This window comes from Vanessa atalanta, chromosome 2 (assembly GCF_905147765.1).
Source record: "Vanessa atalanta chromosome 2, ilVanAtal1.2, whole genome shotgun sequence".
In the NCBI taxonomy this organism is placed as follows: Eukaryota; Metazoa; Arthropoda; class Insecta; order Lepidoptera; family Nymphalidae; genus Vanessa; species Vanessa atalanta.
In genome coordinates this window covers 3,587,697-3,604,988 of record NC_061872.1, presented here as the reverse complement: position 1 = coordinate 3,604,988, position 17,292 = coordinate 3,587,697, and the positions used below count along the sequence as shown (strand labels likewise).

The 17,292-nt window shown below is 32.4% G+C and overlaps 1 protein-coding gene across 1 annotated transcript; it reads right to left on the bottom strand.

Moving 5' to 3' along the window:
• Positions 1 to 12,231: 12,231 nt before the first annotated feature.
• LOC125073024 lies at positions 12,232 to 16,728 on the bottom strand. The gene is made up of 6 exons (XM_047683703.1): positions 16,646 to 16,728; positions 15,570 to 15,626; positions 14,495 to 14,619; positions 13,653 to 13,671; positions 12,497 to 12,608; positions 12,232 to 12,334 (listed from the first exon to the last, which is right to left on the bottom strand). The coding sequence occupies exons 1-5, from the start codon at positions 16,679 to 16,681 to the stop codon at positions 12,519 to 12,521; spliced, it is 327 nt and encodes a 108-aa protein (XP_047539659.1). The 5' UTR covers positions 16,682 to 16,728; the 3' UTR covers positions 12,232 to 12,334; positions 12,497 to 12,518.
• Positions 16,729 to 17,292: the final 564 nt, after the last annotated feature.

Below are 17,292 nucleotides of genomic sequence, written 5' to 3'. Positions count from 1 at the left end.
AACGAAGTTCGATTCAATTATAAATACCGTCTTTTTACAAAATTATATACTTTTTTGAACGCAACTTCTATTTTCAATTTAATTTTGATTTATCATAGAATTTTTAATATTGCCCCCGTAATAATGATGATCGTGCATCAGCCAGCATCATTATAGATAAAACAATATAACTGTATAGTTATCTGAATTATAGTAACTATTTAATTAGTGAAAGGAAAAAAAAAAAAAAATTATCCAATAGTCCCTTTTTCCAAACACATACGAGATAATTATAAATAAATTACTAGAATCGAATGACTCAACAGGGAAATATGTAAAGCCGTAACCATCGGGTAGTTCTTGTATCTCTTTTCTATTGTAATTTAATAATATTATTTAAATAGGAAGCATTTTCTTTTTCAAAAGATAATCGTAAGATTTTTTTTTAATATGTACTTTTGGCCTTATTTTATATATGATTACATCCTTTGAGTGGTTTATGCGTGCATCATAATACTAAAAATATAATTGTATCGGTAGTTAATTAAAAAAAAAAAAACAAAGTAAAGTAGATTAAAATCAAGATCCTATATCAGATTGTAAATAAAAGTATGTTAAAAAGTATACACTAAACTAAAGCTAAAATCAAAACTTAAAAAATACACACCTTTTAGAAACGCGTTAAGAAAAAAATACCAAATAAACCATAAATGCTAATGACGTATTACAAGCGCTCAAAGCATATGATGAAATATGCGTCAAGTATGTCGACGTACCACTTTCTTAAACGAATAAAATTTGTATAAAATAATTACCGAGTTATAAAACCACCATTTGCGTATTTCCTCATCGTTCGCAGCTGGCAATAGTTCGTTGATTTCAGGCGCATCTTGGTTAACTTTGATGTGGTCGTAACTGTTCTACAATAAACGAACAAATATATAGTCGAGTTTTGCATTTGCGTCCGTACTTCGTATTATAGTTTATACTATTTAATTGTTTATTTACAATGAATTACTGGGCATCAATTTGCACATTTTATAAGAACACCTAGCAGAGAGCCCAGTTACTAGAACAAGGAAATCTGTCTATCTCTAGATTTGATGTTCTTTATAAGTTATAATAATTCCACTCAAGCTCAAAGATAAAGGGAATTGTGACGAAATCTGCTATATTGATGAAATTCTATCACAGGACTGTGTATCGATCAATCCGCTTTGGAGTATCATGATTGGGTGAGCTTTAAACCTTTTCCTCGAGAATCAGGAAGATAGCTCATACCCAACGGTGGGACTTTTATTGCCTGTAACTTACTCTTAATATCAGAAAACAGCAAACAAATTGTATTCTTGACGATACTTCAGCTCTGTAGTGAAGTACGATAAAAGGGACGATAAGTTTTAGTGAGTTTAATTCAAATCTTCAGGAGACACGAACCTGATTGACATACCAAATAAGATTGTTGTAACATCTCATTTTAAATAAAGGCTAATAGCGAAATAGTCCTCTTACCCAAGAAAAAGAAAAACTGGTGATAATTTTGGTGCTGGCATATTTTTTACCCTTTTGCCATTTAACATACCTTTGACTGCAGGAACCATTCCATTTTCTTAATCTTTTCTAACTCATCTGAATTACGCTTCGTAGAATTTTCGTTTGAAATCGCATGCTCGTTTGAGGCGCTTGATTGGTCCGACTGATTTTCATTATCTTTCTTGTTTCGTAAAAACATTTTGTTTAGCTGAAAATAGTAAATTAATAATGAATATCATGATATTTATTCAAAATGAAACTGAAACGTTCATTCATACACAACTGTTTTCTATAAGATAGCAGAGTTATTTAAAAAAATGACATGTCTGTGGATGATATTCATCCTAGAAAAGATTTAGTTAAAGTCAAGGTCGAATATTTTAATGTTATATCGTTTGCAGATTATTTTATCTGATTGAATATGGATTGAATCCTCGCGTTATCGCCTTTACTTAATCGTTTTCAATTCGAAGCAATGGATGGAGGAATAGAAATGCTAAATTATTCTTATCTAAATAACATGGCGATCCAACGTCCTTGATAAAATGCCTTAATTTTGTATTAAGTATTTTTTCGATCGTTTTGGATTTTTTTTTATTAACTAAGTAGCCTATGACTTACCGATTTCTCGTCTTCGTTTCTAATAATAGAATAAATATTAATCGATACTTATATAATAAATTTCAATCCGTATTTCTAGAGACAAATCATTTAACAAATAAGTCGTGCGCCACAAAGATAGCGTATAGTTTAGAAAAGAAAATGATGTTTTTGTTTTTTATTTTTAAGTGATTAAATACAAATATAATCTAACAAGACAAAAATATGAAAATAATTTACAAGTCAACTCACAGATAATAGGAAGTACGATGCTCATTATTCACGTCATTCTGAAAAAGTACACATTTATTAAGTATTCGTTCGTGAATTATTGTTTTTGTAATATTTGTCGAATTGTTATGAATATGCATAAAGGTAGGGCCTCTAAATTTTAACATCTGAAGAAAACGACAAAAGCCATCAAACAGAGTCAGGGTCAGCGTGTTTTCAGTTCAGTTGCTGAGTAAACTTTGGCCGCGATACTACCTATCTAGGTACTGCTCAGTCCTGCTCAGTGCTTCAACATCCAGTGTTTGGTGACTTATTGTAATTTATGCGACACCCACACTATGTCCTCCGAAGACGTATACTTTAATACATTTCGGTCCAAATATTTTATATATGTATAAGAAATATATTTTATTTTTTCATATTCTTTGTTTGTATTTTTTTTTTATTTTGATTTATTATTATACATTGAATTTAACCATACCCGATTAAATATCCAACATAATAATATTAAATAAGATAAGATACAGATTAAGCCGATCACACAACAGTACACCCGATGACCTCAAAATACCGCCAACCACTTGTTCTAAATTAAAGACACCACGTCATTGACAACTAACTTTATTGTTCTCTAACCAGCAAATATAAACTTAACTAAAACTCAACTTTTCCTATAAAAACCTTAAATATGGATATTTTACTCCGAAAATTCACAGAAGATAAATAAAAATATATATATATCGTATGAAACATATTTCAATAACGCCATCACTTTACTACGATGTTCCACAAATTTGAGTGACCGAACCATCTAAAGCAGAGGCAGAATTCAGCTTAAGTTCCAAGAATTTCAAGTTTATGTAACGAAGCGTGATTCACATGCCTTCTCTTGTGTACGAATTTATGTACACGAATGTGGACAATGTTTAACTTGTAGTGAATACTTGGCTCTTTGATGAATGGTTGGATTTTGGTTAGAAACTCAGAATAAAACAGATTACACATGAAGTTACACTACTCTAGAAGTTTACGTCAAAGACGGATAAATATGGCTAAATAGTTATTTATGTCATAGCTGGACTGGGTCACCTGATGGTAAGTGGCTACCACAGCCCATTGATATTATTGCTGCAAGAAATATTAATGCACCATAAATCTTGGGAACTTCATGTTATGTCCCCTGGGCCTGTAGTTATACTGGCTCACTCACCCTTGAAACTGGAATACTCAGCATTGCTATTTTGCGGCAGAATATATAAAAGGTGGGTGGTATTGTTTCTTTCGTAAAATCGTTAAAATGTTTAAATTTTGTAAACAAATAATATCACAGAATAATAATAAAAAGCATCAAGATTCAGGAATAATAGAATTAAATATGAAAAGCTTAAATTTCATGATTCTGAGAATTTTTTGTAACGAGTTAAAAGCCCGTACATTTTTCTGAAACCTCATTTTATGCGAAATTTATATTATTCTCTTAAAATATAAAAAAGGATTTAGTATGAATTCACATCACTAAAAATTAATATAAAATGAATATAAAAGAAAAGTATCACATTAGTTATTCTAAATAAAGTTTTAATCATAAATCAATAACAGAGTTTCTCATCCCTGATCTGCTTCAACTTGTTATTTAAAACATGTTATCTATCATATTACAATTCCTACTAGAATTATGAACTAAGAAAACTGTCATAAATCTGAACAGGCTAGAAACTTACCGATTCATATTTATTTAAAGTAGCGACGAAGACTTTCAAGCTGTGGAAAATTTTAACCATTTTTAAGTTCATCCCTCCATTCTCCAGCAAACGAAGGAATTTTAAAAGAAAATAGCGTCAAAAGTGAATTATAATTAAGCCTTACCCTTTGAGCGGTATGTTCAACCTTTTTAATATCTTTAGAAGCTTATTTTTTGCGTTTTCTTTTCGCTCCTGAAGATAACATTAAATTAAAAAATGCCTTTAAACTTACTGCATAGTCTTTGTTTAAGCGAAATTCATTTTCGTAGTATTATCTTATACATAATAAAATTAAGAATAAAAAAGTTTCAGCCATTAAATGTCCCGCTGTTGGGCAAAGTCTTGCTACTCTCCCCAGGAAAAGTTATGGAACTTATCTCACCATGCTTTATCCGTAATGTGAGTTTGTGGATACATATTTGGCAGAATTTCTGTCACGTGCAGGCTTTCTCGCGGTGTTTTCCTGCACCGCCGAGTACGAGACGAATTATAAACATGAAAACTCAATGGTGCTTGCCGGTGTTTGAACTCGCATCTCCGTCTAAGATGTGTTCGTACGATTGTAATATCTCATATCAACATCGTTCGAAGTCTTCTTTTTAAACAGTGTTAATTGTAAGTTTTGTTTGTAAATATACAGAAAAAAAAATGTATTAACATATTTATTTATTTCGATTTTTAATGGCAAATAGGTCATCCAAGGTCACTATAACCCATAGACATTGGCACCGTAAGAAATAGTAACCATTCCTTACGTCATCAATGCGTTGCCAACCTTAGGATCTAAGATGTCCCACTGTAGTTACACTTGCTGTTTGGCGATGGATACAATTATGATGAGTTGATGATACCTATCGAGACGGGCTTGTATAAGTCCCTATCACTTATTATAATGGGAAAGCTGCTTTCACAGAATTAAAACGCCAACCAAATTGTATCATGCTTGTAATTTGATTGATAGAAGATCATTACATACGGCTCTTATTTTTTTTTAATTGTCTTTCATGTTTTGTTTAAATTCATTTAATAAATCAATTATAACTCACCAAGTCCAGAACTGCAGATTCTAATTTAAACCTTAAGAGATTTCAATTAAATATTTAATGACGTGTAAAATATTTTAGTGAATTTGTGTTCGCAATTTAAATATAGATAGTTTAGTTCTTACCTTCTGTCTAGACTTATTTTATTCCGGTTATGCTGGAAGCAACCTCTTTGAGGGTATGTACATACTTTTTTAAAATTTTAGTGTGTTTCTGACAAAAATCGAATTCGATTATTTATTATAAAACGGCAAAGCATATTAAACTTAACCAGTGATCGAGAGTCTAAATCCAAATGGCCAATGAAAGAAAACATGATGAACTTGCACTGAATCAGCCTGGTGGAATAAGGTTTGTTTTGGTGACCTTTTCATTGAATAATCATCTGGGATGAAACTTACACTATTTGTTATTTTTTAACTTTTTAATGAATCGTTAAGTAATAAAATTGCCTAAATTATAACAAAAAGTTATTAATTTTACCTCGGCCTTCCATGTGTATCTTTTCCGTTTAATGGTACCACCTGTGTGCAAAACATTACTAATTGAGAATTTTTCATTAAATGCACTTCGCTTAATGCCAACCACGTACCAAAAAGTTTATTCCTATCCAAATGTGCTGTAAAACTGTTTTATGTTTTGGTAGAAGTATACGAGCCAGTACAGATAACAAGGATTATCGAAACTTTTAATGAGACTGAAAATGCTATTTCTCTTGGTTTTTTAAGTATTCGCACTAGGTAACCTAATTTCAAAGGTCAGACATGTTTCAATTACAGCATAATATTATTGCTTACTGTAATTCTTTCACCTAAAGAATTACAAGAAGCAATAATAAGCTGAAAATGTTGTAAACGGAACATGTCGAGCATTCCTCGACAAATGAGTTTGGCCCTAAAATAAAATCGAGACTGCCATTAAATGGTTTAGAACAGAGAACACTTACAATTGTCTATTGGTAATATCTACATGGCAACCTATTTATCTTTGCAATCATAAGCGGATAATAAAAAAATATACAATATTCATACCATAAAATAATCCGCTGGAGACCGTCGAAATCCAGAATAGAGTGTTCTTTCATTTCTACCATCATATCTAAATAAAAATAATTATTACAATTAAAAAGACAAAAGTCAGTAAAGACAGTAGAGATTTCATCCTCTTTAATACGTACTGCAGTAATATTCCGTAAGAACTCACTTTGATCTCATTTGTGAAATTTGAAAACCTACTTTGGTGCATCTCTTTAAATTTTAACTGGCATCGGCGGACTATGGTATAATAATCGAAATCGTTTGCTTAAGAAAAGAGTACTATGCCTATCTGTTTTTTAATTGAATGCTTGATAGGGATAAAGAGAGAGAGAGAGAGAGATAGAGAGAGATAGAAACAAAAACTCCGAAAGATACCTTCTTTTAAAGTGTAATAATAACATTGATCAAATAAGGTATTTATATAAGTACGAAAAAGTAAGAGGATATTAGTAAGTTTCTTGAGCATATATTATAACGTGCCACTAAACGTCACTGGGACTGACATTCGATTTACGTAAAGTGTACCCATTATACAGTGTTGCTATATATTCCACGCGGTTTTACCTTCTTTGATTGCACAATAATTCCTGTTTCATACATTTGGCTCTGTTAATAGACGTTTGTTACACCATAGCTGTTTAAGTTTACGTCCTAAAGTAAGAATTACTGTTAGTTTTATTAAGGATAGGAACACTAAAGTAATTATGTAAAGCGGACTGGCTGTTACTGATACAAGTTCATTAGACTAAATAAATTCTTCAGCATTATGTCATAATATGAAAGATTTGGATTTTGGATGATTCATAAATGAAGCTTATCTTCAAAAATGATTTTGTAAAATCTACTTAATTTCATCTGTGCTAAGATTTAAAATCACTTATCACAATTTGTGGGGTTTATTTAAAATTATATCATTTACATTATACGCTTACTCAGAAAACTTACATATTTTTTTTCCATCTTACCTTATTCCTAAATTATCAATATTGCCGTAAACACCAGCTCCATCTTCTAGTTCTTTATGAGGGAATTTCACGGCTGACTTTAACATTCCCAATGATGGCTTTAAAAGTGTATGTCCTGGTAAAATAGGTTCTGCTTCAGGTAGATGACTAGCTCGTGATGGTACTCCGAGTATCGATGAGAGCTCGCGAGGATCGAACTGATAGAATCTTCTCTGTAGATATAAATTTAAATACGTGTGATATATCTATATAAGTGATGACCAAGTGAATAAGGTTTACGAATTTTGCATCTTCAAAAATATATTTCACAGAATTTAAAAAAAAATCCCCCTTTCGGCATTATTAAGTGTATATTTAATAATACCGAAAAAAATCTTTATTACTTTTGAGATATGAAAGGACTACAAATAACCTACATAAATATTCATTTATTAGTATTTTTATTTTTATTAGTATTCACTAAATCAAACATTAAAAGTGTTTTCAAGGGATTCTCAAATATTAAGGCCCAAAAATCGCATGAAGTCTGAAGATAAGGTTCTTCATCATCATTTCATCATCACATGAATAAGTTTTATATGACAGTAACTCTGTACTCACTAATGGTAAGTAGTCATTTGCTAGTCCTTGGCTATGTAACTTCGAGTTCTGTAAATAATATTGATATTTGACATAACTACGAGTCGGTAAGTATGTTTTGTTATGTCGTTACCACCTTATATGTTGGCGCTGTGAGAAATATAGCCCATTCTAAACATCGTTAATGTTCTATCCTTAGGGTCTAAGATGTTATGTCCCTTTGCATATTACACTGTTACCACCATTTTTACTGAAGAATCTCCGTGCTCTCAGCACAATTCACTCATTATACCGGTGTGTCCCACAATTCATACGGGACATTAGTAAGTAATTGTGGAATATGTGACTTGCACAAAGTCCTAAATCCAAAAAACTTTAATAATGCAACAACATTATTCCAAAAAACCCGTTAAGATTTTGCAATGTAATCGCCTAATGATATCACAAGTTATTAATATTAATATCAAAATACATTTTAAGAAATTCTATAAAAAGGTCCGTAACTAAATAAATCTTACGGCTATATGTTCAAGTTGTCGGCGCCAGCTGACGCCATTACAACGGAATATACACTGAAACAGAATACAATTATAATTATACTCTAAGACAAAATATAACTTTATCTTGTATTTTTAACATCGGGAGTTAGAGACTCAATTGTTGTTATTAGACTTTCAGATCCATCCAATCTAATATAACTGCTTTATCTTCGCATGACAAGGAATTACATTCTTTTCGTACTGAATATTAAAACTAAATAGCTGTTGTTTTATTATTCTTAAAAAAACCGTAAAATGAGTAGTTTAAAAGTTACATAATAATTTATAAATGCATAAAAGTAGCTGTGAATATTTTGTTATTATTTTAATATTTATTCTTTTATGGTAAAGGTATATCCGCAAATGCGGAACCATATGCTAAGTGGTCAACACTGACCATCGACATGGTGTCGTATGATATTATAACCAATTCTTACATAATCAATGCGCCACCGCATTGACATGTCCCCCTGTACTTGTACTTACACTGGTATTTTTTTTTTTTATTTAATTTACAACATCCACGGGCTCACATTTGTCCGTGCCTTTTTTTACATTTTACTTTTATAAATTTTGGCGTTTTTATATTTTATATTTTTACTGAACATCAGCAGATCTTCGCTGGACTTCGAGCTTGTAGACTTCTTGAAAGACGTGGCCCACACTGTTTTTTTTTCATTTTAAAATAATATATGATAATACATAAAAGTCTTTTCTGAAACAGCCGCCGCTCGGCCGATGAATGCCGATAGCGTCGCTACCATCGTCCGTGTAATAGACACAGGTTTTACTGTGTCTAGTGACTGCCACAACTGCGTGAGCAACACTTTCGTGTATACCTACGGAGCCTCACATTGTACGACTGGACTATGACAACGTCGCCGTAGGTCTGTGCCTGGCTTACACTTGTTCATTGACCCTTCCGAAACATAAAAATGCTGAGTATTGCTGTATGGTGATAAAGTATCTGATGACTTGTTGGTGCCTACCCAGGCTTACACAAAGCCCTACCACGAAGTTAATCGGTATTTAGGAGACGTGTCACGTAAATGTTCACACTGTACTGGTGTACATTGTACTGATCTAAAAAGTACTTTTACTGATGTCGGTATCTCATGATATTTTTTTCTATAACACTCGGTATAATGATATTGTTATTGTTATTGATATTGCAGCTGGATTGTGTAATAAGTAATATTCTAATATTTGGTTTATTTTTATGCGAGTTATATATTCGAGTCTCTTGCCATTTCTTGTCACTGGAGACTGATTTCGGACGTGGTAAAATTGAATTGCTTTATTGTAAAGATTACACAAATAAAATAAATTAAATTTTAATTTTAGTAGAGAACATAGACTTTGTTAAATTTTATATATTTATAAGATACGCTTAGAACTAATTATTACATCGTATAAGATGCGGTCTTTTCAATGGCGAATTATCTAAACGAATTCAGTTCATAATATTACCCATATTAAAAAAAAAAACAATTAGCTCCAATATATTTTAACGATAAAATTCCAGTGTCTATAAACGTTTCATATCTCAGTCTAAGCGATATTGAAGATTTCCTAGACGATTAAGACAAAAGTATCCCGCAAAGGTTTCCATTTGATTTACTCTCCTAAACTAGAAAATACACTACAACTCACGTTTATTATGAGAAAAAGTTTTATACGCTTCTCCATCCCCGCTTAATCTCGTACTATATATTACGGTTCTATTCCAACTAAAACAGACAGCCGAAGTTTTCTTATAACGTTCGATGCAGAACTATTAAATGTCAAGTACCGTGAAATAGCATTCATGCTATTGGAAATTAAATTTGAAGTAAATGGTATTCATTGGTCAATATATGCTAAGTCAGATAACAGACGTCTTATGCTTGGATTTCTGCCAAACTTCGTAGACTATTTCGATTTGATGAGTAATGCTGATGTTGAAAAAATAGTTGGTAGAAATATTTGAGTTTGATGAAATGTTAATAGAGGCTGGTACTTTACAGTTATTAGATTGGTTGTCTATTACGTTGAGTAATCGAAACCTTGTCATCTTCTAATAATATATATGCGAAAATTTGGATGTATATTTGAATTCAATTTGTCATACCAAGGCCTCCCTCCTTCTTCATACGTGGGTAAAGCCATGGTTGGGAACTATTTATTTATTATATATTTATTTATCTAAATCAAGTTTATATATTAGATTTACCAGAAAGATTAGCTACCAAGTTTCTAGCCGATTCTTCACACAGCGTCATCACGTGTGCTGTCACGGCTTAAGGGTCGGTCTTAGCCAATGTTAAATATATTCAAAAACCACGTATTTTTTTTCTTTTTGTAGAAAACAGTTTTTTCAAATGTTTGTACTTTTTTAAAATTATCAAGGAAGAAAAATAATTAAAAAAGAAAGTTGAGAGGTGTCAAGGGATAACCGGATGGAACGAAGTTCCTTTCGATTAATTAGCGAAATAGAAATGAAAATATCTGGCTTGCTTTATATAAGAGAGAGAGAGAGAGAGAGAAAGAGACAGACAAAGAAACATGCGCACGCCGCACAGCTTACAATAGCAAAAAGTGTCGTTATAACTTTTCGTGAGAATTTTTTCCGTCTAGCCCCCTGTCACAACGCGCGATAAGGAACTTCGTTCCAAAAACATTTTGAATTAAATTTTTGCTAAAGAATAATATCATGTACATATTTTTATGTGACGTTCGATCCAAATATCGTAAGTATATTTTCAAACCTAAGCTGGAACTTGCCCAAGACCGGAAGCCGACGTATGTGAGTTGGGTAATGGTACAGTTTGACGTGTGACATAGACAACTTTGTACTGAAAATGCACTTTTAATAGTTCCGAATTTTAGAACATCATATAAAAAAGTAACAGCACATAAATATCCCGATGTTAGTCAAAGGCTTGGCTTCTATCCTCTTAAGAATAGATTTGAAACTTATTCCGCTACGCTGCTCCAATGGTCGGTCACCAAATCCACTTGGTGGATTTTATCCAGCTCATGGCTGCTTTCTCATAAAAACTGTGTGGTTATTGCCCAGGTTATCTGCATTGATAACTAAAAATTCAGGGTTTTATGCTACTAGGCTGTTTATTAACTTTATATAAGAAGTCACCATTTTAAATTGATCTTCGTAATCTTTACCATTCCGCATTGCGATATATTTCTTATCACATTGGTTAGTTAATGAAAAAATATTTGAGTGTTGCTTCTTATATTTGCACTAGCAGTAGCCCGCGCGGATGTTGAATATATTTACAGATTCACTTAAAATATTAAGTTAGCTTAAAACCTCGTTGTATACCACATTGGCGTGTGTTTCACCCGTTAGGGTGGAATATCCAGAAGCACTTAAATATGTATGAACTAATTTTTAATGAGTATCCCAAAAATAAAGTTTCAAGTTTCTAACTTAAAAAATGACGGACTTCTATACAAACTTTCAACCCTCGTTTCAACTTCTTAGGGGTAGAATCCGGAAACGCTTAAATACGTATCTAATAATTTTTAACCAATATTTCAAAAACTTAAAATTTTTCATGTTTATAACTTAAAAAATAACGGACTTCCATACAAACTTTCAACCCTTATTTCACTACCTTAGGGGTAGAATATGCGGAAACGTCTTAATACGTATCTACTCCTTTCTAAAAATAAAGTTTCAAGTTTCTAACTTAACAATGACGGACTTCCATACAAACTGCCAAGCCCATTTCAACCCCTTAGGGGTACAATTTCCAAAATTCCTTCCTTAGTGAGGGTCCACTCAATAAAACGATCCTACTCACCTAAGAGGGTGAAATAAGGCTTGAAAATTTTTATGAAAGTCTGTAATTATCTAAGTTAGAAACTTGAAACTTAATTTTTGGAATACTGATTAACAATGACTTGTATCTACTCATATTTAATCTACTCGTATTTAAGTGTTTCTGGAACAAAAACAAAAAAACAGAAATATTTATGGATGCATATTTATTTTTAATAATATTCGATATATATATATATTTGTATTAGATCTGTCAACTCGTATATGGGCGTTTATTTCCAGATCGATCTAGTAACTGTTCGCTGTAAATAAAAAAGTATGATTAAAATTTATTTTTTATCTTTAGCTTTTTATTATTATTGCATAAATATAAAATAAAACCGTTTTGATTGAAAAAATGAAATCATTAAGAGCGTGCAGACGTATAAGTTTACTGAGTCAATCTTATTCTTACGATTACTTACAATCGTGACTGTGATGATGGTGTTACCGCCAAACTTCTCTGCATACTCCGTCCGCTCCCATTTGTTGACCCGGAGGACAGTTATATGGTACCGTTATAAATTGACGTAGATTCTGTAAAGCAATACAAAGAAACAGTTGAAAACAGTATATAGGAATATAGTGTTGAAGGGATTGAAACGTTTGAATTAAAGACACATACAAATATACATGAAATTTTTGGGAGTGACTCCTCGAGGAAACATGGATAAAATCGGTGAGGAGAATTTTATTATTAGTTGTAGAAAATTAATGTATAAATTAATGAAGAATCTGATCGAAGTCTTGTTTACTAATCTATGAAGGATTATCGAATATCGATATTTAAGTTCATTATTTTTATTTCTTTGATCCTTATTAACTATAGTTCATTGAATGTTTTGGTTAATATGTGGTAGGGCTTTGTATAAGTCCGTCTGGATAGGTACCAGCCACTAATGTTAACTAATAAATAGTTTTAAAAAATAGATGTTGTCCTTGTCAACGGACAGTGGTGACCATTTACGATGAGGTAGTCCATTTGCATGATAACCTCTGATGTTTACATCCTAACCCTTGATTATAAGTTCTCACGTTAAGCGATCCTACTTAATTGATAAAACGCTTTCATGTTATAAAAATAATAGTTTGAAAACCCGGCTTTACTAGGATAAAATAAATAAGCCTAACAAATATAAATATAAATATACTAGGGGTACGGAACCCTGCACAAAGTTTTAGTGGGAATACACTTTCTGAGCGCACCCGTAAACGTCAAACATGGCCGCCCTTTGAATTGTCATGTCATTCGATTTCACGGATATAATAATGAATATCTTATACTATGCTAGTCTTCAAAATTTAATTGAGTTTGTTAATTCAATCGTACCTACCGAACAATCTCTTTCGTGAGATGGACCTACGTGTCATTGGCGAAATAATCTGTGCCCTGTTAGCACAACTAAAAGCCCTTAAACTAAGAATTGAAATATCACGATTATACGAATTTTACGGATATATGTTGTCGACTAGGAAATCATTACTTAAAGATCTGTAATTGTGGATATGTGTCATCGGGTTTATTGTAGACCTGCACGAAATTACTTATATAGATTAGTATTATAAATATTTATTACTTACATTATATCCGCCATCGTTTCTACGAATAGAATAAATACCGATTAATACTTGACCTTACATTATAAATTTCGCTTATAGTATGTATGTATAGAACTATCTTTTATACTATTACATTTGCAACTCGACACGTGTTGTCGGTGCCTCTGGTGAATATTTATCTTTAACTAGCTGCTCGCCTTTTTTGTGTCTGATTGTAGTCGTGCTGTTTGTCCTAATGGCCTTTATAGCGTCACCGGCCGTTGATAGTATTAGACTCAGTTGCAAGTATTAGACTCAGCCTTGAAGTTGGAACGCTTTTGGGGCACGAGAGTGATGTTCATTCTGAGTGTGTCTCCTATGAGATCGCACCTCGGTTCAGAACGTAGTCGGTGGAGAAGGGTAGCAGCTCGGCCTGACTCGTTCGGTTATATAATAGACTCTGTCGGCGCATGATAGTATATAGTCTTGTGCAATAAATGGTCTATCTGTCACTGGAAGAATTTTTCAAAATGGCCCAGTAGTTTCTGAGATAACCGCGTTCAAGCAACCAAACATACGAAGTCGTAGACGTTATAACGTTAGGATAGATTTGTAATGTTTTTGTTACCAGGTAGCCTCATAATTGATGTTTTAAGGTAACATTTTATTATATAAATGTATGTCGATATTTAAATTTAATTTTGTCTTTAGTTTCCTATTATTGCTCGCTTCGTTTTGATAGAAATCGTTAAGAGCATGCAGACGTATATATAAGTTAATTATTTTTAATGTCGGTTTCATTGATTTATCACAAAAGTTTTATTTTTAACCTATCATTGTTTCTCAAACCCATCAGTGAGAATTTTATTCTTACGATTACTTACAATCGTGACCGTGATGATGGTGTTACCGGCCGCCAATTTCTCCAAACTTCTCTGCATACTCCGTCCGCTCCCATTTGTAGACCCGGAGGACAGTTATATGGTACCGTTATAAATTGACGTAGATTCTGTAAAGCAATGCAAAGAAACAGTTGAAAACAGTATATAGGAATATAGTGTTGAAGGGAAACGAAACGTTTGAATTAAAGACACATACAAATATACATGATAATTTGGGAGTGACTCCTCGAGGAAACATGGATAAAATCGGTGAGGAGAATTTTATTATTAGTTGTAGAAAATTGATGTATAAATTAATGAAGAATCACGAGAATCTTACTGATTTAATCTTTGATGTTATTGCCGAATTGCAAATAAATTTATACGTAAATATTTATATTTTTAATTACAATCAATAAACAGAAATAAAGAAGGGCTAATTCAACTTAGTTGCTTCTTTCCGAACTTCTGGTAGATAGATTATTTGACAATTATCACATATTATGTATGTTTAGTGGATTTTACCCAAAAATATTTAAACGAATGGCTATTTTTTAGTCGACCACATTTAGATTTGGATACGACGTTCAAAATGAATTTTATTCAAGTAAATTGACCGCATGACAATTCAGTGATGCATGTCCTTTGAATCAGCGATCTTTAGTCATCTAACCACTTGAACATAATATCAAATCACTTGATTACAACGTATATAATTAAATCAATTTCAGGAAATTATATAAAAGGGCCGAGATGGCCAAGTGGTTTGAACGCGTGCATCTTAACCGATGATTTCGGGTTCAAGCCCAGGTAAGCACCACCGAATTTTCATGTGTTTAATTTGTATTTATAATTCATCTCGTGCTTGGCGGTGAAGGAAAACATCGTGAGGAAACCTGCATGTGTTTAATTTCAACGAAATTCTGCCACATGTGCATTCCACTAACCGGCATTTGAGCAGCGTGGTGGAATATGCTCCATACCTTCTCCTAAAAGGGAGAGGAGGCCTTAGCCAGGCGTGTGAGAAATTTACAGGCTGTTAATGTATATAAAAGGATTTGTAAAAAATAAATCTCACATGTGGATAGTCACGGTAAGGTTCTTGACGGTAGCTGAAGCCACAGTGAAATATAAACTGAAACAAAAATCAATTGCGATTATATTAAGACAAGAATTAAAATTATTGTTGAATTTTTAGCAACGCGACTTAGACTCAGCTGTTGTGTTACTAAATGAAATAACAGGCTTGTACAAAAGGGTGATCTAAATTAAAATTATATAAGGTAATGTTCTTTAGGATTTTCGATTTAATGAAATAACGATCAAAGCTTTAAGGAGTTTGCAACAATGATTTTATTTATATACAATATCTGCGTCAAAATTTTTTCGCAGAATAAATGAAATCGAAACGCATGAACGCAACTGAGCATACAGAAAATGAAACAAACGCATGAAATTTGTCCATTTTACATTAATTTGAGTAAAATTTTCGACTTCTATATTTTTGAACATGGAAATATACCACCTGGTGGTAAATGTTCACGACCGTTCATAGAAATTGGCGGCGTAAATAATATTAACCATTCCTTACATCAATGTATCTCCAACTTTGAGATCTAAGACGTCAGGTGATTGGTGTAGCCACATTGGCTCACTCACTCATCAAACCGGAATACAACAATACTGAGTACTGCTGCTGGCGATAGATGAGCGGGTGATACCTAACCAGACTTGTACAAAGATCTACCACCAAGAACCCTTTCGATAAAGGGACTTTCTAACGCTGAAAGATTTATGTAATCGGACCAATATTTCCTAAAAGCTTCAAATAAATAATGAAGATATAATCGAAGGATCATTTAATACCCAGAAGATGTTTGATTCACACTCTTAATATATGTATATATAACGACCTCCGTGGTCGAGTAGTTTGTAGGTAGGTAGGTTCGATTCCCAGCCGGGTCGATGTAGAAAAAGTTCATTAGTTTTTTTATGTTGCCTTGGGTTTGGGTATTTGTGGTACCGTTATCGTTACTTCTGATTTTCCATAACACAAGTATTTTAGCTACTTACATTGGGATCAGAGTAATGTATGTGATGTTGTCCAATGTGTTTAATATATATTTATTTAATATAGAATATGGAAAAACTCACGTTTAATATTAGGAAAAGTTTTAAACGCTGTTCCATCTCTGCTAACGACCGTAGAATACTATTCCGACTACAAGTGAAAGTTTACTTATAAGTAAACGTTCCATGCAGAACTGTTAACACTCAAATACCGTGAAATTATATCGCATTAATGCTATTTCACGGCATATTATCGCATTTAAAATCAGAAATTAAACTCGATAATTACATGTGTACATTGATGCGATACTTTATACAGTTAACAACAAAGGATATTTCTGTCAATAATATTTTACATGACAAATATTTTATGGATTTGGATATCCGCAAAATTTTGTAGAATATTTTTTTGGATTTATCTTATTGTGTTGTAAAAGACTGTCCAGAGTTGATGAACTTTTTAGGGCATTTACAGGTAAAAAAGAGGTGAAGTTGGACACATGGATTATGTATTAAATAAAGGACATTAAAAAAATTGACTACGTTTGAAAATAATTAAATCTTGGGAGACTTAAAGCGCCGGGACGGGCTTGTAAAGATTTTTCTTACGTGACGATTTTGTCCAGTTCACTCTACAGTTAGCGAAAAAGAACTTCTACTAAAAATTATATATTTTCATTATACAAAAAAGAGCTCAGGACTAATTATCGTAGAACTCGAAACGCCCTACG

Coding starts and splice junctions, on each gene's coding strand:
- LOC125073024 (XM_047683703.1), bottom strand. CDS start 16,681: ATGGAACAGCGTTTAAAACTTTTCCTAATATTAAAC. Junction 15,627..16,645: donor AACTTTTCCTAATATTAAAC/GTGAGTTTTTCC, acceptor TTTTTGTTTCAG/TTTATATTTCACTGTGGCTT. Junction 14,620..15,569: donor CTTACCGTGACTATCCACAT/GTGAGATTTATT, acceptor ATTGCTTTACAG/AATCTACGTCAATTTATAAC.